The sequence below is a fragment of the Podarcis pityusensis genome (genome assembly GCF_964106645.2).
Source record: "Podarcis pityusensis genome assembly, chromosome: 16".
NCBI classification, from domain to species: domain Eukaryota; kingdom Metazoa; phylum Chordata; class Lepidosauria; order Squamata; family Lacertidae; genus Podarcis; species Podarcis pityusensis.
The window spans coordinates 11,949,839-11,972,100 of record NC_138041.1 but is presented as its reverse complement, the minus strand read 5'-3'; the positions used below and the strand labels follow the sequence as shown (position 1 = coordinate 11,972,100).

The 22,262-nt window shown below is 49.0% G+C and overlaps 1 protein-coding gene and 1 long non-coding RNA gene across 7 annotated transcripts; both read left to right on the top strand.

Moving 5' to 3' along the window:
- Positions 1–1,277: 1,277 nt before the first annotated feature.
- On the top strand, positions 1,278–21,568 carry KCNK4 (potassium two pore domain channel subfamily K member 4). Of its 6 annotated transcripts, none has more exons than XM_080985541.1 (8): positions 1,357–1,504; positions 3,692–4,921; positions 8,433–8,749; positions 10,544–10,664; positions 14,068–14,228; positions 15,089–15,275; positions 15,789–15,928; positions 19,361–21,568. In XM_080985541.1, exons 3-8 carry the CDS (start codon positions 8,492–8,494, stop codon positions 19,904–19,906), a joined length of 1,413 nt encoding a protein of 470 aa, XP_080841667.1. In that variant the 5' UTR covers positions 1,357–1,504; positions 3,692–4,921; positions 8,433–8,491; the 3' UTR covers positions 19,907–21,568. The 6 variants fall into 6 exon arrangements, with proteins under 6 accessions (XP_080841670.1, XP_080841667.1, XP_080841665.1 ...); XM_080985543.1 differs by lacking the exon at positions 1,357–1,504 and adding an exon at positions 1,755–1,881 and having other exon boundaries at positions 3,692–3,828; XM_080985540.1 differs by lacking the exon at positions 1,357–1,504 and adding an exon at positions 1,755–1,881.
- On the top strand, positions 1,708–2,531 carry LOC308465566. The gene is made up of 2 exons (XR_013980501.1): positions 1,708–1,827; positions 1,926–2,531. It is a non-coding gene; the product is annotated as an uncharacterized lncRNA (long non-coding RNA).
- Positions 21,569–22,262: the final 694 nt, after the last annotated feature.

The following is a 22,262-nucleotide window of genomic DNA, read 5'->3' as shown; positions in this document are numbered from 1 at the left end:
GCGCCACTAATGGGAAGGCCCTCTGCCTGGTTCCCTGTCACTTCACCTGGGAACTGTTGGGTGCTGGAAATTGTAGCTATGTGAGTGGATTACACTTCCCAGAGTTCTTTGGGGGAAAGAGTGTGTTTTAAATGTGCTTTAAATGTGTGGTGTAGACCCCCTCTTTTTTCTACTTAAGTTTTAGGGTAGGAAAGTATAGTAGTAGTAGTAATTAAAACAATATTTAAATATATATCCTGCCCGTCTTCCCAAAGGAGACTTGGGGGGGGGGGCAGGCACATAAATAATTTTTTTTAAATCTAAAAATGACTGCTACAGATGCAGACTCAGAAATATTCATCACATTTAGTCACCCAAAAGATTAACTGGCCACACCATCATCCAGCACCCTTTGCCTGTCTCCACAAAGGATGCTCTTTTGCACCCGATGTACAGACAGGGTTGTTTTTACCAGTGATGGATTGAGTCACTAAGCTCATTTATATGCCACCTCCACACCATGGTGCCCAAAGCAGCTTACGACAAATGCCCATGTTCTCAAAATACCCTCAGGTGGTGCAGAGAAATCAAGTTAAAATACTAGCAGTAAATTCCGAAAGGCAGCAATTCAGCAAACCTAGAATAAATGTAACGCTATGGGAGAAATCTGGACAGTGCAAAATAAAAAGGAAGCTAGCAGACATCATTATATTACTATTATTATTAATTACTTTCTTGTGGTGTCACTTTTAAAAAATCTTTGCTGGCACTTTTGTCAAGATAAGAGTGCCTGCACCTCTTTTTTTCCTCCCCCCCCCCCGCAAAAAAGCCACCCATTTATTTTATTTTCTATCCTGCCCTTCCTCCCAAAGTAGCCCAGAGCAGCAACAACCCAAGTGGTAAAACAATACAATTAAAAATAAAAACCTGTAGAAGATAGAAAAAGCTTTGGCATGTCTGTCGAGACACCCTGCATCCCAAGGGGGCTGATAAAAAAGTGTGTGTTTCCCCATTAAGATTTTCCCACCTTTTTCTCCAAAAAGCAAACTATTTGATTCCCTAAATGGTTTTGAGGTGGGGGTGTTGGAATTTGCCACCTTCAATTATTCACAATGTTTTGCGAATAACTGTGTGTTTATCTTGGTGATAAATCTTTAGCAATGAACACCTGGCTTCCCCAGGCAAGCCAGCTCTCGCCTCCTGAAAACCTCTGCCCCAAAACCACCCCCTCCCTCCCTGCTCCATTTCCCACCCCCACCCCCCAAAGGGTTAACACCCACCCACGGCACCTCGCCTGCGTCTCCCCGGGCTACGCTGGGGCTCCATCTGTCTGGTGGCGGAGTGGCACCGCCTGGGCACGGAGGAGGTGGGTGGGTGGGCGGGCGAGCTGTGAGTGAAGGTGGGGCAGGCTGGCGGTGGGGTGGGGTGGAGCGGGGAGGCTTCACCTGCCCGGGGCAAGCCGGCAGCCTCAGCATCGGGAAGGGAGGAGGAGCTGCTGCTGTTGCTGCTGCTGCAGAGAGCGAGAGTGAGTAACTGCAGGGATGCTCGGGCGGGTCCCAGGGCTGAACGCTGAACCCCCCAACCCCACCCTAGCACCTTGCATCCTTGCACGCTAGCACTTTGCAGGGAAAGGGAGGCCTGGGGTGCGTGGGGAGGGGAGGCTGCTCTCCAGTGCATTGTCTGGAAGGCGTGTGTGTGTAAGCAGAAGCAGGGATGGTTTGTGCTGCTGGAGTGGTTTCTCCTGCTTTTGCAAAGCAGCGCAGGCGGAAAAAGGAAGAACGAGAGGCTGGGCAGCGGGCGAGGCAGCGGGGAAGTGTGTGTGAGCGAGGCGCCGCCGTTGCGAAGCATGTTGTTTACTGGGGAGCAAGTCCTGTCGCTTTTCGTGGGGCTGCCGGCTTCCAGGTACGTATGCAATGCTTGCGCCCCCCTCTTTTTTTCCGGGAAAGAGGAGCCACATGCCAAGGGGGTGCCTTGTGGAAACAGGGTGGCGAGGGAGCGCGCGGGAGAGGCAGCAGCAGCGCAAGGCTGACATAGGCTGAGTCAGCAAAGTTGGGGGCTTGGAGCAGGGATGGGGTTGGGGGGTGAGAAAGAGGCAGGCGGAAAAGGAGCGCCGGGGGGGGCAGCACAAGTGGGTGAGTGTGAGAGAGGAAGTGTCGGAAATAGTGAACCTTTAACAGCGTCTGGGGCAGTGCAAGCGTGTGCGTGGGAGGGAGACACTAGGGGAAAGTGAGAGTGCAAGACAAACAGGCTGTGTGCTCGAAGCAGGGCAGGTGTGCGCGTGTGTGATTTTGTGTGTGTGTGTGTGTGTGTGAGAGAGAGAGAGAGAGAGAGAGAGAGAGAGAGAAATGAGCAAGGGAGGGTGATGAACGTATGTCAGTGCACGTGTGTTTACATGCAAGGCTGATTTGTGTATGTAAGGAGAAACCAGTGGGATGGGACACTACAAATATGCTGTGAAATGAAAGCATAATCAATGCACATGCATGCGCTCTCTCTCTCTCTCTCACACACACACATAGAGCATGTGTGTTGAAACTGGCAAAGAGGATGTGAAAAGAGGGAGAGAGGAATTTTGTGTGTGAGAGACAGCAAGTGCATGGGTGCGAGTGCGAGTGCTTAAAATAAATAAATGTTAAAAGATAGTTGCATGCCTGACGCCAGAAGTGTACAGGGATATAAATCGCAGGGTTCTGGGAAGGATCGTTCCGTGAGGGGCAAACTACAGTCCCCAGGATGCTTTGGGGGAGGAAGCCATGTTGCTTTACATGTATGGTACACAGAGCCTCAGTCGCTGAACCTAACCTACCTCAAGGGCAGGTTGTGTGTGTGTGGGAGAACCACACATGCCACCTTCAAGTCCTCAGGAGGATAAATAACTAACTAGAGGGGAGCAAAGGAGAAAACCATATAGTGATTAAAGAACAACAACACATGGAGATTGTGAATACATGTAGACGCCGATTTCTTTCCACACACATATTCATCTGAAATGTGGTGGCATCCCATGAAGGCCTACTCAGGGCAGACCTGCTGGAATCAATGGGTTTAAGTTAGTCATGGGCATTGATTTCAACGGGGCTACTCTGAGTAGGACTTACTTGGACACAACCAAGGGCCTGTAGAGTCCAGCATCCTGTTCTCATAGCGCCCAACTAGATTCCTTCAGGAAACCCAAGTGCCTTCCCTCACTGTTACTCATAAGGACGTAATAAGAGCCTGGCAGCTGGATCAGGCCAAAGGCCCATCTAGCCCAGCATCCTGGTCTCACAGTGGCCAAACAGATGCCCCATTGCCAAGCCTGCAAGCAGGGCCTGAGCGCAACATCAGCTCTCCTCTCCTGAGATTCCCAGCAGCTGGGAATTCAGAGACACATACTGCCTCTTGACAGTGGAAGGAGAACATACCCATCAGTAGCCATTGATAGTCTTATTGTTCTTCATGAATCTGCCTAATCCTCTTTTAAGTGGATGGCCATCATTATCGCTTATGGGAAGGGATTCCATATTTTAACTAGACATCAACCTAAGCCTGCAATCAGCTCCCACCTGCCCGCCCTCTTCACTTACAACCAAGCAGGGGGTGGGCCTGCTCATCGTAGGCTCTGGCGCCACCTGCTGTTGAGCTCCTAGTCTTCCGCCCTACCAGTCCTAGTGGGCTACAACCTGGTCACCACTGGTCCATTGAGTTCAGCATTCTCTCTCCCATGTTTCAGACTGGGGTCTTTTATGGCCCTGCCTGGGGACTTTGGGGACTGAACCTGGGACCTTCTTCATGCAAGGCAGATGCTCTACCCTTGAGCTGCCGCCCTTCCTGTTTTGTATGGGTGCAAATGAGCGATATCTGGAGTAGGTATGTAAGAGCGATGGTGAGATGGGAGTAAGGGATGTACAGTGGTACCTCGGGTTACATATGCTTCAGGTTACATACGCTACAGGTTACAGACTCTGCTAACCCAGAAATAGTACATCGGGTTAAGAACTTTGCTTCAGGATGAGAACAGAAATTGCGCAGTGGCAGCAGCAGGAGGCCTCATTAGCTAAAGTGGTGCTTTAGGTTAAGAACAGTTTCAGGTTAAGTACGGACCTCCGGAACAAATTAAGTACTTAACCCGAGGTAGCACTGTATAGCAGAGGTGCTCTATGTTTTCAGCAATGGGTGTATAAATGTTGTGTGAAGGAAAAATAGAGTGCAACACCTGTGGCCTTATGCCTCAAAGGTATGCAGTTGGTAGAGCACAAGGTTCTTAATCTCAGGGTTTGGGGTCCGAGCTCTGATTTCTGCATTGCAGGGGGTTGGGGGTCCCTTCCAACTCTGCAGTTCTGTGGCTCTGCTATTCTACAGCGCTGTGCCAAGGGTGGGCCTACCCTAGCAAGCTTCCATATTGCACAGAGCACTTCTTCGGGCAGGATGGACAAATGCCTCTTTTCCAGGAACGGCAGTGGAGAGTCTGTTTTCTGCTGCCCCCTCTGGAAATAGATAATCCCCTTTCTTTGATCGACAACTAGTGGCCGGTAGGCTGCCCTTACCAAGCAGCCTTCCCCTGGTTTCAGTGACTCCCCCCCCCCCCCATTCCAATATACCTATACTATGGGAGAGGTAGATCTGGGGAACAGAGAGCTGCCCAAAAGGTGTGGGGAGGTGCTTGTCCCTGGCAAACTCCGCACAAGCACTTTGCATCCGTCTGTGGTTGGTTGGATGTGCCTGGGGAGTTGGGTCTTGGAGAGAGGGTAGCGTATAATTGAATTGTCTTCAGTTTAATTGGAGCCATCCTTGGGATCTTGGGGGTTGGCAGGGGGCCCACTGCACCGCAGACATCACCCTCAGCGCAGTGCTGGGAAGGGCTACCAGCTGCTACAGAAATCCCCCCCCCCAATCTCTGCAATAAAAGGACCAACCCAGTTGTATAGCGACCATGTCAGGACTACAATTGGTAGCCTTGAAGGTGAGTGTATAATGCTGGGGGGGGGGAGGGCACTGGGAAAAATGTGCATGGGGGGTGTCATAGGGCTCCCCCACCCCTAGCACCCATCACTGTGAAATTTTCCCCACTGTGAAAGAAAATGTGCCCCAGATACAGATTGGTGGAGTCTCTTTCTCTCTCCTCCGTCCCGGCATGTTAATACCAGACACCTTCATCCCTGGGGCTGAGTTTGCAAATGCACTAAGTTTTGGGAGAGCTGCCCTGATTTGTTCCAGCTCTGCATTTTCTGATTTTGCCGGTCCATCTTTGACCCTTCTTTGGGTAGCAGCAGTGAGTGAGTGGGCATGAGGACCTCAGTAAGGACCTGGTGGGGGGGGGTAGAGACAAGCAGGATGGGGGATCTGTGACTTTTGATGTTTTGTGAATACAATATTTCATTCTTTCCTCCTTTTTAAGAACTCTTAACTAATACAGTGTCCATGTATAGATCAGGAATAAGATTTGCAGTTTTGCAAACAGCCGTTTGGGAGGGGGGAAAGCTTAAGATCTGCACTATAACTAGAAAATGAGCGTGCATTAATAGGAAGTGTCAGCTTCTGCAGTTCTTACACTCAGCCATTAAAAAACAACAACTGCAACATAACATTTCCCAAAGTCTCAAAGCTTTTTATCTGTCCACTTGGAAGTTAAGTTTTGTTGGGTTCTATGTGGCTTACTTACTCCCAAGTTAAGTGGCACAGGACTGCAACACTCAATATTTGGGGTGTTACTTTATTGCTCCAGGTTTGGAATCAAGGTTTATTGCAGGGATAGGGGGAAGAGGAAGAGTTGAAGTACTGTATAGTGTTGTAAATAAAAATATGCCCTTTTCCCTTATGGGGTATCCAAGAGCCCATATAGAGTCCTTACATAGGTTCCCTATGTAGGAGAAAATAACAGAGGCCAACCAGAGAATATTGAGAAGCAAAGCAGCTAGTAAGCTTGATCTTTATTGATCTGTTGCAACAGGGTACTCCCCTCACATGCAGGAGAGGAAGAGGACCCCCAAAAAATGCTGTGCAATGGCTTATAAAGACTTTTGAAATTCCCATCCTCTAGATCAAGACCACCCCCAGAAACATTATGCATACATCACAGAAGGGGTGTAACCTAAGACCACCCCTCAGATACATCCCACCTACATCACAGAAATTTAAATGTTGTTTTTCTCCTGTCACAGTTTATCTCCTGTCTGGCAAGTTACTTGATTGGATTGCCTGGGGAGCCTGGCCATTCTTTTGTAGTGGTAAAATACTTATTTCCTGGGCCAGGTCACAGGCTCACACCTTATTCAAACAGACATATCCTTGAGACAGGATTTGTGAGGAAAGAGACAATGGGGAGGCTTTTCCATTTTTACCATGCAGAGAAACATTTGCTCAGTTTAGGAATCAAAATGGTTCCAGGTTGGCTTTCCTGTGCTGATCTATGTACGTGTGGTTATGAACGTTGCCATATATCTAAAACCATAAAATTCCTATCACAATAGCACATTGGTTGCTTCCGCAGGGAAATTTTAGGAGGGGCTGGAACATACCATTCCCAGTCAGCTGCACACAGAGAAGTGGGAAGTGTGGAGTCTGAGTGGGGGAGCATAGCCTGGGGTGAATTATTGGGGAGTGGGTGCTTTATTTTCTACTCTTCCACCCAGCCTAGGTGCTGGAAACAAGCTGAGCAAAGAGATTATGGGATTGCACGAGCCCCTAAACTAGAAGACCCAGGGAAGGAATCGTTATAAGCAGGGCTGGATTTAGGTTTGATGAAGCCCTAAGCTACTGAAGGTAATGGGACCCTTTATATGTCCAGCTGTCCTTTGTCAACAACAAATTGTCCCCGTTTTGTTTGTTTGTTAAATATATGCTATATGGTAATTTATGGACCTAATAGGTATCTAAAGCTATTTACACGTAACAAATAGGAGCCTACACAACACAAAACACTGTTGCTGTATGTAGGTTTTATTTTATTTGTTTTTTATCTTATATTTTGGAAATGTACACCCAGGTTTTGTTTTTCTTCAAAAAAACTTGGGGGCCCCAAGAGAGTGGGGCCCTAAGATATAGCTTGTTTAGTTTATACGTAAATCCGGCACTGATTATAAGGGTGAGTCTGTGCTCACTTTGGGGGGGAAATTTTTAAGTTTTGTTCTCTGACCCGGAACAATCTTGTTTTTAAACGCCGCAGTTCCCCTGCTGTATTCTTTAAATCAGAGTACCATTTATTGACGAGACTGCTCAATGCTAAGTTGTTTGGGTCAATATTTTTAAGGTTAAGAAATATCACGTTTCTGCTCATTTAAAGGGGTGGGAAGATATTAGACTTAGGCTGTGCACGCACCATACAGTTAAAGCACATGGCTTCCCCAAAGAATCTTGGGAACTGTAGTTTGTTAAGGGTGCTGGGAATTTTAGTTCTGAGAGGGGTAAACTACGGCTCACATGATTCTTTGGGTGAAAGAATGTGTTTTAAATCCTGCCTGTATTGGGGGACAGGAGAAGAGAGGGAACTGCTCTCCCTTTCTAAGCACTGGCATCCTGGAGCAGACCAATGCTGCGTCTAATGGAGTGTTCTGTACCCAGATGAGCCCAGCAAGACATGAAGGCAATAGTCCTCATCTGATCTGCCTCTCAGCTGGTTAGAGCATGGTGCTGATAACAAAGTTGCAGGTTCGATCCCCCATATGGGACAGTTGCATATTCCTGCATTGCAGGGGGTTGAACTCAGGGTCCCTTCCAACTCTACAATTCCATGTTTCCTGCTTCCGGTGGTTTTGGAAGCAGGTGGTTTTGGAGTGCCCTTAAACCAGAGGTCTTGAATTGCATGCACATCATAAATTTAAAGCATATGTAAAGTAACCCCCCCCCAAAAAGAATCACAGGTAGCTTACTCCACACAGAACTATCTTTCTCAGCATCCTTAACAAACTACAGTTCCCAGGGGATTAAGTCTGGCTTCATGGGCACCAGCCACCACTGGGGGGCGCTATCAATGCAGAAGCTGGATGGCCAGCTGGTCAGGGATGCTGTCACTGCATCCTGCATCGCAGATCCTGCCTTGAGCAGCAGGGGGCGACGACTAGACCCCCAAGACCCCTCCCCTCTTTGTGATTAGTCGGCAGAACAGTTCCCCTGCTGCTGAATTTGTCAGTGCTTCCTTTTTCCAAAAGGGGTTCAAACTAGTGGCAGGGAGTTCCAGAGGCTAACAGCAGACCCGTCCTCTGCGAATGTGTCTCCTTTTCAGAGCTAGCAACTATGAGTTCTAGGGATTAGCAACAGACCCATATTCCATGGACTTGTCTCCTCCTTTCCTCCCGCAAGCTGTCCTAGCTAGTGGCAGGAGGTTCCAGAGGTTAACAGTGTGAAGAAGTACGCCCTTTTTGTCAGTCCTCAAGGGGGCGATCCTGAGACTTTAAGGCATGGTGGGGACTGGGGATTTTGGGGTGGAGCAAGGTGGACTCACCCTGTCTTCTTCTTCTTTTGTACACCCCCCTCAGTGAATTATCCGCCGCCGCCTTTACCCCCCGCCATTTGCCCCCCCGACCATCATGGCTCTATGCCCGTTGTCTGCTACCCATCCAAGGAGTCTATCTTGAGCCCACGGCCGCAGGAGCGCAACACTGTGATGCGCCGGACCACCGTTTTGGCCCTCTTCTCCGTGGTCCTCATTTACCTGGTCACAGGTGCCTTCGTCTTTCGCCAACTGGAGCAGCCCTATGAGATCCACCAGCAGGGGAAGATCCAAGCCTACCTGGAGCAGTTCTTAAAGCTACACCAATGTGTAGCCGCTGAGGACCTTGAGGACCTCATCCAGGTGAGAGCTGGAGGCCAAAGGGCTGGGGGAGAACAGGGCTCAGGGACTGGTTGGACCCAGAGGAATGGTGGGGGGAACCAGCTGGGAAACTGCCATAGGAAGAAGGCTCAGAGCCCGGCGGTTGTGGGTGGGTAGGGCTGAGCGATACCTTGTTTTCGACATTGTGATATATCACCAGCTAAATATTGTGATATAGCAATATATCACAATGTCCGAAATAAGGATGGAGCTATGTAGAGGCATTAGCCGGCTTCACGGTTTTTCCTGCATCCTAATTTTTGCCAGCACTTGATTCTCTGCCCCCTGCAAGAAGGCAGGGGAGAGCTGAGTTGGTAGAGTTAATGGGGGCTGCAGGAATCAAGAGAAGCGTTGGCCGGCTTCACGGTTTTTCCCACATTCTGATTTTTATACAGTCTAACCTTGGTTGTCAAACTTAATCCGTTCCAAAAGACCATTTGTCTTCCGAAACGTTTGACAACCAAGGTGCAGCTTCTGATTGGCTGCAAGAGCTTCTTGCACTCAAGCGGGACCCACGTCAGACATTCAGGTTCTGAAAAACGTTTGAAAACTGGAACATTTACCTCTGGGTTTTTGGTGTTCAGGAGCCGAAACGTACGACAACAGAGAACCGAGGTTTGACTATATCACACACACACACACTCTATGATTCGTGATATACTGCCAGGTTGAAATGATGTAACCGATATCACAATATGGAATACCAAACCGGTTTTGAACGATACAGTGGTACCTCGGGTTACATACGCTTCAGGTTACAGACGCCGCTAACCCAGAAATAGTGCTTCAGGTTAAGAACTTTGCTTCAGGATGAGAACAGAGATTGTGCTTTGGTGGCGCGGTGGCAGCAGGAGGCCCATTGGCTAAAGTGGTGCTTCAGGTTAAGAACAGTTTCAGGTTAACAACAGACCTCCAGAACAAATTAAGTTCTTACCCTGAGGTACCACTGTATTTTGATATATTGCCCAGCCCTAGTGGTAGGACGATGATAAGTGGCCACAGGGAGCAGACTGGGAGGAGGCAATGTCAGAAGCTGAAGGGGTAACGGGGCTTAGTGAGGTGGGAGAGTCTGTGACAGAGAACTGCTCAAAATCGGAAGCAGGAGAGTGGGATGAGGCAGGTCGAGAGGCAGAGATGAGTCAGGCTGCTGAAGAGTCACAGGGGTCTCCCCCTCCTGCTGCGACATGCTCCCCTCCCCGCTGGTCTTCCGGAATCCAGAGAGGCACAAAGTGGGAGGAGCAGAGGCAGACACACAGGCGCAGTCTCAGATTGCTTGGGGAAAACCCAGGAGAGGAAGGCACTTAGGCAGCTGTGGGAAGGCGAGGACTCCTTCCGTCTCTACAACTGCCTCATTAGGGGCAAGATTTACCAGGACGAGTTGCTGTGCTCATTAGGCCTAGCACTCTTGTGCAGATGCTGTTTTTTCTTCCTAATAAAGAGTTAACTTTACGTACTCCTTTTGATTTGCTGCTGGCTTGCTCCTGGCAGTAGCTCAGTGCACCTGCCTTGCATGCAAATAAAAATAAAAAACCCTGGGTTCAATCCCTGATGGTGTCTCCAGGTAGGGCTGCGAATGTACTCTGCCCGAAACCCTGAGGAGCCACTGCCAGCCAGTGTAGGCAGTACTGAGCTAGATGGATCAGTGATCTGACTCTGTGTAAGGCTGCTTCCATGTGGGTGAAGGGGCCTGGCTCAGTGCTCTGGGGTTATGGCTGCGCTGGAATCCTGGGCCCTCAGTGGCTTGGTCCTAACCTTTTCCTCTGCCCTTCCTCTCAGCAAGTGGGCGATGCCATGGGCGTCGGAGTGGAGCCTGCCATCAACAGCACAAACGCCAACAGCTCGCACTGGGATATGGGCAGCGCTTTCTTCTTCGCTGGCACCGTGATCACCACCATCGGTATCTGGGGTCTGATGGGGAGGAGGGAGGAGACAGAGGGAAGGTGTGACTGTCTTCCTTGCTTTGCTACAGAGAAGCCTGGCAAGGGCTGTGGCGCAGTGTTTGGAGCACGTGCCTTGCACATAGCTGTCAACTTTTCCCTTTTCTTGTGTGGAATCCTATTCGGAATAAGGGAATTTCCCTTAAAAAAGGGGAACATTGACAGCTATGGCCTTGAATGCAAAAAGGCCCAGGTTCAGTCCCTGGTATTATCAGGTCTGAAAGACTATCGAAAGCTCCTGCCTGTCCTGGGAGCCACCTGTGTGCATTTAGACACCCATGTCTTAATTTTTAAAAAAGAGGTTTTTGCCATTTATCTCTATGGTGGTAGTGCTGCTGCTGCGCCCCACCGTAGGTCAGGCCATGGCCCAGTATTGAGCCCTGGATTTGATAATCTGTTTCATCTAGGCATACCTACTGCTGATTTGCCACCACCACCCTCAGAGGTAACGTGGGTGGTGCTGTGGTCTAAACCACCGAGCTTCTTGGCCTTGCCGATTGGAAGGTTGGTGGTTCGAATCCGCGCGACAGAGTGAGCTCCCGTTGCTCTGTCCCAGCTCCTGCCAACCTAGCAGTTCGAAAGCACGCCACTGTGGTGGGAAGGTAAACAGCGTTACCATGCGCTCTGGTTTCCATCACAGTGTTCCGTTGGGCCAGTAGCGGTTTTGGCATGCTGGCCACATGACCCGGAAAGCTGTTTGTGGACAAACGCTGGCTCCCTCAGCCTGAAAGCAAGAAGAGCGCCGCAACCCATAGTCATCTTTGACTAGACTCAACCGTCCAGGGGTCCTTTACCTTTTTTACCTTTACCACCCTCAGCCACCTTGCCCAGGAAAGTACAGCGGTACATTGGGTTACAGACGCTTCAGGTTACAGACTTTGCTAACCCAGAAATAGTACCTCGGGTTAAGAACTTTACCTCAGGATGAGAACAGAAATCGCACGCCAGCGGAGCGGCAGCAGCGGGAGGCCCCATTAGCTAAAGTGGTACCTCCGGTTAAGAACGGTTTCAGGTTAAGAACGGACCTCCAGAACGAATTAAGTTCTTAACCCGAGGTACCACTGTAATATTATAGTTTTCCAAAATATCTGCATCTAGGGAGGACCTCTTTAGGAGGAGCCTCACCACCGCCTCGTTCAAGGCAGAAGGCATAACTCCTTCCAGCGGCACAGCATTGCCTCATCCATTGAATCTATCCAATCAATCCCCTCCTGCTAGATTTGGCAGTCATGGATGCTGCTACAGGGATGCTGTTGGCCTCATGACCATAATCGCCTGGTCCACATCCTCAGGTTGAAACAACTGAAGCTGACCCCACAAGGTATAATTCATGAATGGTCCAGGGCCCTTCAAGGAGCCTGAACCAATTGTGGCACCTGGTTCAGCATGGATCCAAGTGTTATTTTGCACTCAGAGTGTTTTTGCAAATCTCTCGCAGAGACAGAAGTCATAGCCCAACATCTGGAGGGCCACAGGTTCCCCATGCTAGGTACATGGCCCAACCAATCAGGGATCACATGTTAAATGTACTTAGGTAAAGGTAAAGGGACCCCTGACCATTAGGTCCAGTCGTGGCCGACTCTGGCGTTGCGGCGCTCATCTCGCTTTATTGGCCGAGGGAGCCGGCGTACAGCTCCCTCGGGTCATGTGGCCAGCATGACTAAGCTGCTTCTGGCGAACCAGAGCAGCACACGGAAACGCCGTTTACCTTCCCGCCGGAGTGGTACCTATTTATCTACTTGCACTTTGGCGTGCTTTCGAACTGCTAGGTTGGCAGGTAATGTGCTTACCAAGGTTTAAAGTGGGAAGGTGGAACCTGTGGACTTTCCAGGTGCTGTTGGTTATCTGAGATAGCGCAGTTGATACAGCATGCAACTTTTAATCTCAGGGTCATGAGTTTGAGCCCCACAGCCAGTCTGTTTATACTGTGAGTAGATTGCAGTCTCTTGGGAGTTGGACGTGCCTGAGTTAGATGGACCCCGGTCTGGCTGTGTGTATAGCTGCCTCCTGCATAACTGACTTAGGAGTGGGTATATCAGGGTGATCAATGCAGCCAGCTGGCTGCAGCTTCAAGATGGTGCCAGGGAGCCACACAAAGGATTTACAACCTGGGGCTGAGCAAAGAAGCTAAGAGGCTTTGCTTATTTTTGCTGGAGTCTGCAGGATTGGGACAGAGGCTGATCCAGGCACTTCTCCAAAAATTAAGGAAGAAGAAATGGAACAAGGGGGTTGGATTTTGTGTGTGTACATCCTTGTGCAACATTCTGTTTTGAGCCAGGCCTCGTTCCTGGAACCATGACAAGGGTAAGAGTAAAGAAGCAAAGGTTTCTTCTGAGGATATGAAGAGTGCATCTTTCTTACCCCACAGAGTATTAAGGATGCAAGACCCATCTAGTCCAACACCCTGTTCTCACCATGGCCAACTAGATGCCTGTGGGAAGCCCCCCAAACAGGACAGGAGTGCATTGGTCCTCTTCCTGTTCTTGCTGCCTGGCAAGAGGTAGACTGCTTCTGAACTGAGAAGCTCTGTTTCTTTTTTCATGACTAAACGGTCACCTCCGTGAATTCGTCTAACCCCCTTTTAAATCTGTCTAATCTTGCGGCAGTGAATTCCATAAGTTAGTGGTATGTTTTGGTACAGGTGTATTTTCTTTTGTCTGCCCTAAATCTGCTGCCAATTAGATTCATTGGGTGGTGGTGGGAAAACCTCTCAGTTTTGTTTGTTGTGTATTTACTTCTTTAAAAAAAAAATCCTGTCCCATCTTCCAGAAGAAATTATAAGCAGCTAACAAAAACCAGTAATAATAATATAAAACAATCCACAGTTCAGTCAAATCTGCGGTACTCAAAGTATTAGCAGAAAAGAAATATCCCAAACCACGACAACAGTTTCAGAACAGCCATCAGAATTAATAAAACATCCAGATGTCAAAGCAAGGAAAGGTATTTTTAAGACATTGCACACACACATTCAGGCCTGTTTTCACAACCTTGAGGACTACAAACTTGCTTTTTAAAAACCAAAAACAGAATTAATATCCAAATATAAAAATTGCCTTTTTAAGCATCTGTGTCTTCAGTGGCCCACATACTTTCAGGGCTGTTTTCGCATTCGTAAAGACTAGAAACTTGCTTTAAAAAAAGCCAGGAACCTAATTCCTTCATTTGTACAATAAGACCATGTGCCTATTGCAGTTTTGTTCCCTGGAGTTGATAGTAACTGTAGTCCATAACATTTGGAGGGTGCCTGCTTGGAGTAGTCTGAGCCAGAGCGTTAGAACAGAGTCTGGATCAATATTGAGGAGCACTTTCTCTTTTCTGCTGACTCTGTCTCTGCCTCTCTCTCTTCTCCTGCCCTAACAGGGTTTGGGAACATCTCCCCCAAGACTGACCCTGGCCGGCTTTTCTGTATCTTCTATGCCCTCGTGGGGATTCCTCTCTTTGGCATGCTGCTGGCAGGAGTCGGGGACCATTTGGGATCGTCTCTCCGGAAAGCCATTGGCAAAGTGGAGGACATTTTCTTGGTGAGCAAAACCCTCGCCTGGAGGGCAGCTTCTCTCCAGCCTTTCCAACACCACTTGTACATTTTTCTGCCCACCTTTATTTGCAGGGACCTCCTGCTCATTCTTGCTGGTGGCGCTGTGGGTTAAACCACAGAACCTAGGGCTTGCCGATCAGAAGGTCGGCGGTTCGAATCCCCGCCACGGGGTGAGCTCCCGTTGCTCGGTCCCTGCTCCTGCCAACCTAGCAGTTCGAAAGCACGTCAAAGTGCAAGTAGATCAATAGGTACCGCTCTGGTGGGAAGGTAAAAGCGTTTCCGTGCGCTGCTCTGGTTTGCCAGAAGCGGCTTAGTCATGCTGGCCACATGACCCGGAAGCTGTACACCGGCTCCCTCGGCCAGTAAAGCGAGATGAGCGCCGCAACCCCAGAGTCAGCCATGACTGGACCTAATGGTCAGGGGTCCCTTTACCTTTACCTGCTCATTCTACTGTGCAGGACTCAGGTGGTCTGCTTGCAAAGTCCTGTTTTGCTGGCGCCAGTGCCCTTCTGTGAACTTCCCCCCAGCTTTTTTTGAGTCCTGTTAGGACACATTTGCAAACTGGAGAAACAGTTATGGGCATTTCACACAGACACACACACACCACAGCCTGTTTTGTCGACTGCAGTATAATGCTTGCCTTCCCCAATTTCATCAGGGAGAAGGGGACCTTGTGGGCACCAAGAATGCCCCCTGTGTGTTTGCAGGGCAGCATGTTGGCAGTCTATAGTCTAGACAGGCCGATTGGAAGAAATGCACTTATAGGAGTTGGCTGCCTCTTGGATCAGCTGTTGGCTTTTTCAACTTTGACCTCTCTTCCATCCTGTTCCCTCCTATTCTCTGCAGAAGTGGCAGGTCAGTGCTACCATTGTGAGGGTCCTCTCGGCCTTGCTCTTCATCCTCATTGGCTGCCTCCTCTTCGTCTCCCTGCCGACCATCATCTTCCAGAGGGTGGAAGGATGGACCCTTTTAGAGAGCGTCTACTTTGTGGTTGTCACACTGACCACCATTGGATTTGGCGACTATGTGGCAGGTGGGTGTTGTGGGGCGAAATGAAGGGGGTGAGCCCAGTGGTGTGGGGTGCATTGGGATTCCCCTTTCTGACCCTGAGAGTGGTTCCCGGAGCACAATCAACCCCTCTTCCCAGGGAACTCTGGGAACTGAAGCTCTGTCTCCTCTCAGTGCCCGTAAGGGTCTCCTCTCAGTGCCCATAACAAACTATTGTTTCCCAGAATGATTTGAGGAAAGCCAGGACTGTTTAAAGTGCTTTAAATGTTTGGAGTGGATGTGGCCTGAGACCTAGTACAAAATGCCACCCTATTGGTCTATTCCAGTTGAGAACTTCGTTGGGTTTTCCTGACAGCCTTTCATCCAGGCATCGACCATACATGATCTTAGCTTCAGCAAGGTGATTCAGTCAAGTCTCTTTGGACCACCTCCTCACCTCTCTCTTCCTCCCTCTGTACTAAGGTGGAGAGTAACTGGTTTTGGTGGTGTTGGGAGTGCTCATCACAAATTGTCTTGCCTTAAACTTTGCTCCTTCCAGGTGATACAAAAAGCGAAGAATACCTGTGGTACCAGCCATTGGTGGTGGTCTGGATTCTGCTGGGCTTGGCCTACTTTGCCTCCATCCTGACTATGATTGGCAACTGGTTGAGGGTGTTGTCCCGGCGCACGAGGGCTGAGGTGAGGACACTTCAAGTGCATTTGATAGGCCCATTGCATCATCTCCATGTCCTCCACAACCCCCATTATTAGGGTTTCCAGGTCAGGAGCATCCCAGACCCTGAGATTTCAAGACCTAGGAGAGGGTCCTGGTGATGTCACAGGGCAGGACCTGCAGATAGAGGTTTGTTGGAAGAGAATGAGAGTGGACACCCTCCTCCTCCTCCTATTATTATTATTATTATTATTATTATTATTACTCTATCTCACCTGAAGATTCAAGCCCTCCAACTGCAACCTGGAGGGGCCAGGCAAACCTGGAGACTTCAGGTCAGACCTGGAGGTCTGGCAACCCTGCCAATCTTCTCCCTGTATTTACCTGTTATAGTAGTGTGATGATGACTGACTGACTATTTAATTTCTATACTGCTTAATATATTAGAAATATCTTTAAGCAGTGTACAAAAAATGGAAGCAACGACAGACAAACAAAATATTACAAAAACACACTGCTACATGTAAAAAGGTTACATTAATACAAAGTTACTAATATATATAAATCAATATCCATTCATTTTCCTTCTGACACATCTTCCCTCTTTGCCTCCAGGTTCTCTTGTTAAGTCCACAACTCCCAAAAGCCAGTGGTGTAACCTCTGACGCAGACAATATATCCTTAGATCTTAGGTCAAAGGTTGTTTGTTCGTATAGACCAGTATTGGCCCAGTTTGTACAGAATACTAACCCAAACCGTGGCCTAGCATGGTTCCACAATCGAGAGGATATCCTGACTGCTGTGCTCCTCCCCTACTCTGGTTCTCCTCCTGCTGTGCTATTGTGAGCTAAGCCAAGGTTGTTGTCCAAATCTAGCCTCATGATTTGTCTCTCTCCAGTCCAGGCCAACTCCTGAGCAGCAACCAAGGTTTGTTTTAGGGTTGGGAACCTCAGGTCTGGGGATCTAATGTGGCCCTCCAGCCTTTTCTATCTGGCCCTTGGGACTCATCCTCCTTTAGGGTTTTTACCTGGCTGGAATGTTTCCTTAAACTCTGTTCATGCCTCTTAGTTGCCTCGCTTTAATGTGTGTGGAAGGTAGAGCAAAGCAAAATTTACATCCATGACTCACTTTGACTTCTGGTGCTGCCCACCAGTGGCATGTGGCCCCCAGAAGGTTGCCCAGAAGGGAATGTGGCCCTTGAGCTGAAAAAAGTCCCATGCTCCTAGTTTGCAGCCTGTGTTTCGTCTGGAGCAAACCTGGCCTCCTCTATTGCCTTTCAAATTGCAACTTGAGCAAGGCGTCTAGGAAGTGTGAAGGCAGAAGTCAGCAGATCAAGCCACTGTTAACAGCTGGCAAGCAAGCAAACAAACAAACAAATAAACAAAAATTTGGGGGCCTTGTTCCTACAGTGCTCCTCATCCCCACCCCCAAACACTCACAGCGCTCCTTGTGCTGGTGGTGCTCTATAATAACTCAAAGTGAAGGCGAGAATCTGCAGCCTCCGAGTTTTGAAGCATTTCCCCTTTTGCCAATTAAAAAAGCAGATGGCATCAATTTTGCACATAAACTCATTAAGCGGCTTGCCTAATTGAAAGCCATTTCTTTCTCGCTGACCCTGGCGTTCAGACAAAAGGCAATAAAAACAGCTGGAAATGATTGGTGGCATTTTGCACCCACCCGCATGGAAACAGGACCAGGCACAGTGAAGGGAAGTAGGGGGTGGTTAAGGAGAAATATGTACGTGTTTGCAGCGGGTCTCAATTTTATTTGGTGGTGAAGCGGTTTGCAAGGCAGGGAATGCAGTAGCCCCTTAACTGCTGCTCAGCACAATTTCCTACCTTACCCAAGTTGTGGCTGGCTTTGTTGAGCATGGGTGCGAGGGGGAACTGCCTCAACAGGGATGCAATGGGTGTAGCAGGGCATCACACACGATAGGCATGTCAGCAGTCAGCTGAGGGCAAACAAAAAGAAATAATTCCTCATGCAGCCTCAGAGGGGTAGACGTGAAAATCAGCTGCACAAAACGACTGCTGAAAGTTGCCTCTGGAGCATCAATATTTTGCAGGAGAGATTCAAGCACTAGGAGTCAAGCACTGAGAACCAAAACGCAAGGATCTTTGCAGCTTAGGAGTCGAGCACTTGCCTTCAATGCAGAAGGTCCTGGGTTCAATTGCCAACAGCTCCAGATAGGCCTGGGAGAGACTCCCGATCTGAAATCCTGTAGCGCCACAGCCAGTCAGTGTACACCAGGTGTGGGAAACCTTGGGTCCACCAGCTGTTGCTGAATTGCAACTAGCCATTGACCAGGCATAGTGGCGCTTCTGGGAACTGTAGTTCAGCAACACCTGGAGAGCCAAAGGTTCCCCACACTTGATGTAGACAATACCATACCCTCTAAGTGTCCCTATTTTCCAGGGGCAGTATTGGAATTACAAAAGCCATCCCAGCTTCTAATTTGATCCTGGAATGTCCCTATTTCCTCCGCCAGCGGCACCACTGCCTAGCTCAGGGGAGAGGATGAGCCAGCACTTGTCCCGAGAGATGGCGGTGGCATCCCATTGCCTCTCCATGGCTGCCACTGCTGGCCTTGGGCAAGGAGAAGGAGAGGCTTCTGTCGCCAAGGCCCAGCTCCTTGTGATGTGCCGGCTCTGAGGGGCAGACAGGGGGCAGGGCTGCCCTGGGTGGGAAGAAAGGGGGAGCCGAGCAGAGCACAAGGAGTCTTGATTTTTTTAAAAAATGCTTTGTGCATCCGCATCTAATCTTGCCATTTCCCAAAATTTATTTATTGATGTGTGTTTCCCTGTTTATAAATCTGCTAAAGAATAATTTTTTAAAAAACCAGGATTAAGGGTTTTTCTCAGGATGGTGGTGGGCGTGTGTGCTGGGTCCCATTGGTGTGGTGGTGGCGGCACTCGCCCTTCTGATATGAAATGCTCTGCTGGGGACACACAAACACACACACACACACACACACACACGGGGGTTGGGGAGGATCAGTTGCGGGGGGAATGAGAAATGTCCCTATTTTCATCTGAGTCATGTTGGAAGGTATGCAATACTAAGCTGTTGGTGTGACTCAGTATAAGACAGAGCCCTGTGTTCCTATATCCCTTATAGTCCTTTAGAATTTGCATTTATCCGAAATTAGCAACACAGCTCTCCAACCAGTGTTTACAAAAATGCATATAAAAATGTGTGCATATAAATGAATATATCCACGACAGTAACATGCAAATGTCTTGCATTAGGGGATATTGCATTAGGGGAAATAACATGCTATACTAGATAGATCTTTTAGCATAGAAGTTCTTGCATGTTCCTAAGTGGCATCTGATGGGTTTTTCTCCCCACCTTTCTACTTTCTGACCTTTTGCTTGACTGAATAAAAGGCATTCCCCCAATATGGATTTTGGAATTTTCTGTTATAACTACATCTCCCCCTTCCTATTTCCCTACAGATGGGAGACTTGACTGCGCATGCTGCCTCCTGGACGGGCAACGTGGCCTCCCAGCTCCGTGTCCCAAACATGGCGTTTCCAGACAAGCTGCACAGAGTGGGCACCTTGAAAGGGAAGCCGCTATCGCCTTCGGCCATGTTGCAGCAGGGGGACAGCCAAGAGGTATTGCCGCCATTGCTACTTCCGCAACAGCAATTGCCACCGCAGCAGCAATTGCCACCGCAGCAGCAATTGCCACCGCAGCAGCAATTGCCAACACAACTGCCACCTTTACCACCCCCGCTGCTGCCGCCACCACTGCCATCCCCGCGCCCATCTCCAGGTACTGCACAGCGTGTGGCCCAGCTGCGGCCTATAGACTACGCGGGTGAAAACCTGGCCTTCATTGACGAGAGTTCAGATGCGCTGAGCGATGGAGGGCCGCCTTCTGCCAGGTTGCCCCGCCGCATGCGCCCTCGGGCACGGCACCGTGCCAACACGGGCCAGCCGCCAGGATTGCCCATGGTCCTGCTGAGCCTGACCCAGGACAAAGGTGAACCTGTCTAAGGCTAGGGCTAGGCCCAAGCCTGTCTTGGAGCAAGTTTCCGACCTATTGGTGCAGTTCTCTTTGTTCCTCTCCTCCTGTGCCCAGCAGAGTGAAACCCAAAGCGTCTCGGCTTTTGTTTCCGTGAGGTGCTAAGTGCCCGCCTTTTTGTGTGCCCTGGCACAAACCCTCTGCACTGCGGTATCCCATTCTATGCTGCCAACTGGGCTCTGTCCCCGTTTCCATAGACACTAGGAACGCCACCCTCTTTGCTGTGCCAACACAGTCTCTTGCTTCCAGTGGGACAAAACCTGGCATCACCGCTCTCCTCTCCGCATGGTGCTCCCCAATTCAGCCTTCCTCCTGGCAGCAGGATTATACTTCTGTTCCCCGAGCATCACTGGAAGCCTCATCTCAACCTGTGTGCCTGTTATGGTTGTCCTCCTTTAATCTTCCAGAACTGCACCTTGTGAGTGGGTGGACAGGTCAGAATCTCTCCCATCCACTCTGGCTCCAAGCACCAGGTCTACTTCCTGTTGCATGCTCTCCTGATCATCCCTGTCCCCAAGCACACACGCACAAAACTCCTCCTGCCTTGTGAGTCGAAATTAGGCGAATAGCCACACAAAGTGTGAATGAGTTTCATAGCTGTTGTTCCCTTTCCCCCAGGAAATTATGTTAGCATTGGGCTTTTAACAGAGTAGAGGTCTGAACAGATGTCACTATGATTGAGAAGCCTCAGTGCCCTTGACAAACTACAATTCCCAGGATGGGGGTGGGGTGGGGAACCCATGATAGTATTGCACCTGTACACTTGCTGAAAGTTTGTCACAAACTTTTGCACCTTTCCTCCCCTGCTTTGGTGTAGGGACAGAGGAGAAATTTGGTTTAGTTCACATCTAGAGGCCAACCTCCCAAACTGGAATTTCCTGAAACTTAAAAAACACAACCCTCTTTGGAGATTCGCTCTCCTCTGCGTTTTGCACTGCAGTTCTCCAGCCAAGTAATGTGTAGAAAAATGCGTAATTTGGGGTAAAGTATGTGCAAAAATGCTTATAGTGCTGAAAATAAAGTGCAAAAAATGCATTTTGTTTGGAGGAAACTGCTTTGTAAAAATGTGTCTGTTAGGAGAAATTCACACTCAAATGGCAATGAGTTGTCATGAAGACTTTTTTCTTTCTTTCTTTTTTAAGCAGATGCAAATGGATGTAGAAATGTGAATAACTGAACTTAAGATTGGAAAAAATAAGAAACTGAGGGAAGCAAGAATTGACAGATTTGCCTATCCCTACCATGGGGTGTCTGGGAAGGTTGTTGTGGGGTGTGATTGCCTAAAATATGCTAACAACTGCATTGGGGGTGTCCCTATCCAACCCTCCCTGCAATCCGGTAATGTTGGAGAGGTATAGTAAAATTTGGGAGTGTGTGAACCCTATGGGAGCTCCCTCTTGGTTGGGCTTCCTCCAAGGGCTGTTTTGTTACATGGGGCAAGGCTCTGCAGCCACCCCAAGCTACAGAGAAGAGAGTGTGGGAGGAGGCTACCCTCATCTCTCCCCGTCTTCCATCTTTCACTTCACAAATGTGCCTGTTCTTGACTCTGTATATTGGAAGCATTTTATTTATTTATTTATTTATTTATTTATTGGTCTGGTCTTCCAGAAATTAAAACCAAAACTACACGAGAAGCATGTGTGTGTCTGTGTTGTTTGTTTGTATTAATCACAAAGAGACACGTCTCCGTGTTAAATTACAGCAGTGGTGGGGAACCTCTGTCCTGTGGGTCCATCTTGGCCAGCTAAACCATACCTGTATGTCCATCAGCTGATGTCACCAGGTAACACCAGGCCTACACCCACCTGTCTAAGTTGGCCTGCGAAGTGGGGGGAGACAGATCTGGTCCACTGGGCCAAAAAGCTTCCCTAGGTGGAATGCAAGAAAGAAGGAATTGTAAGAAAGTTTGCATTTGCTCCAACTAGCCTTATATAACTGATAGCGCTTCCAGGCTGTTGCTATTTGGGGGTTAGTGCTGGGCTGGCCTCAATTCCCCCCACCCCACCAAAGTGATGCTCATCGGCCTGTTGGTCCCACACTCTGGGGAATCCCCATTCCCAGGCCTGCCTGCCACTGGCCAATCCACAGGCAGGCATGCAGTCCTCCCCAGCCAGCCTCTGGATTGGTGACATGGCCGTGGCCAGGCCGCAATGCCGCCTGACCGTTTATGGTAAGGTATAGGAATCTGAGGCCTTGATGGAATCTAGGCACATATAAAAAAAATTGTGAAAATGCTTTTTTTTTAAAAAAAAAGTTTTGAAAAAAATATATTGAATTTGCCATAGCTCACCATCGCCAGCTAGTGTCACATTTGTATAATGCCCTTTA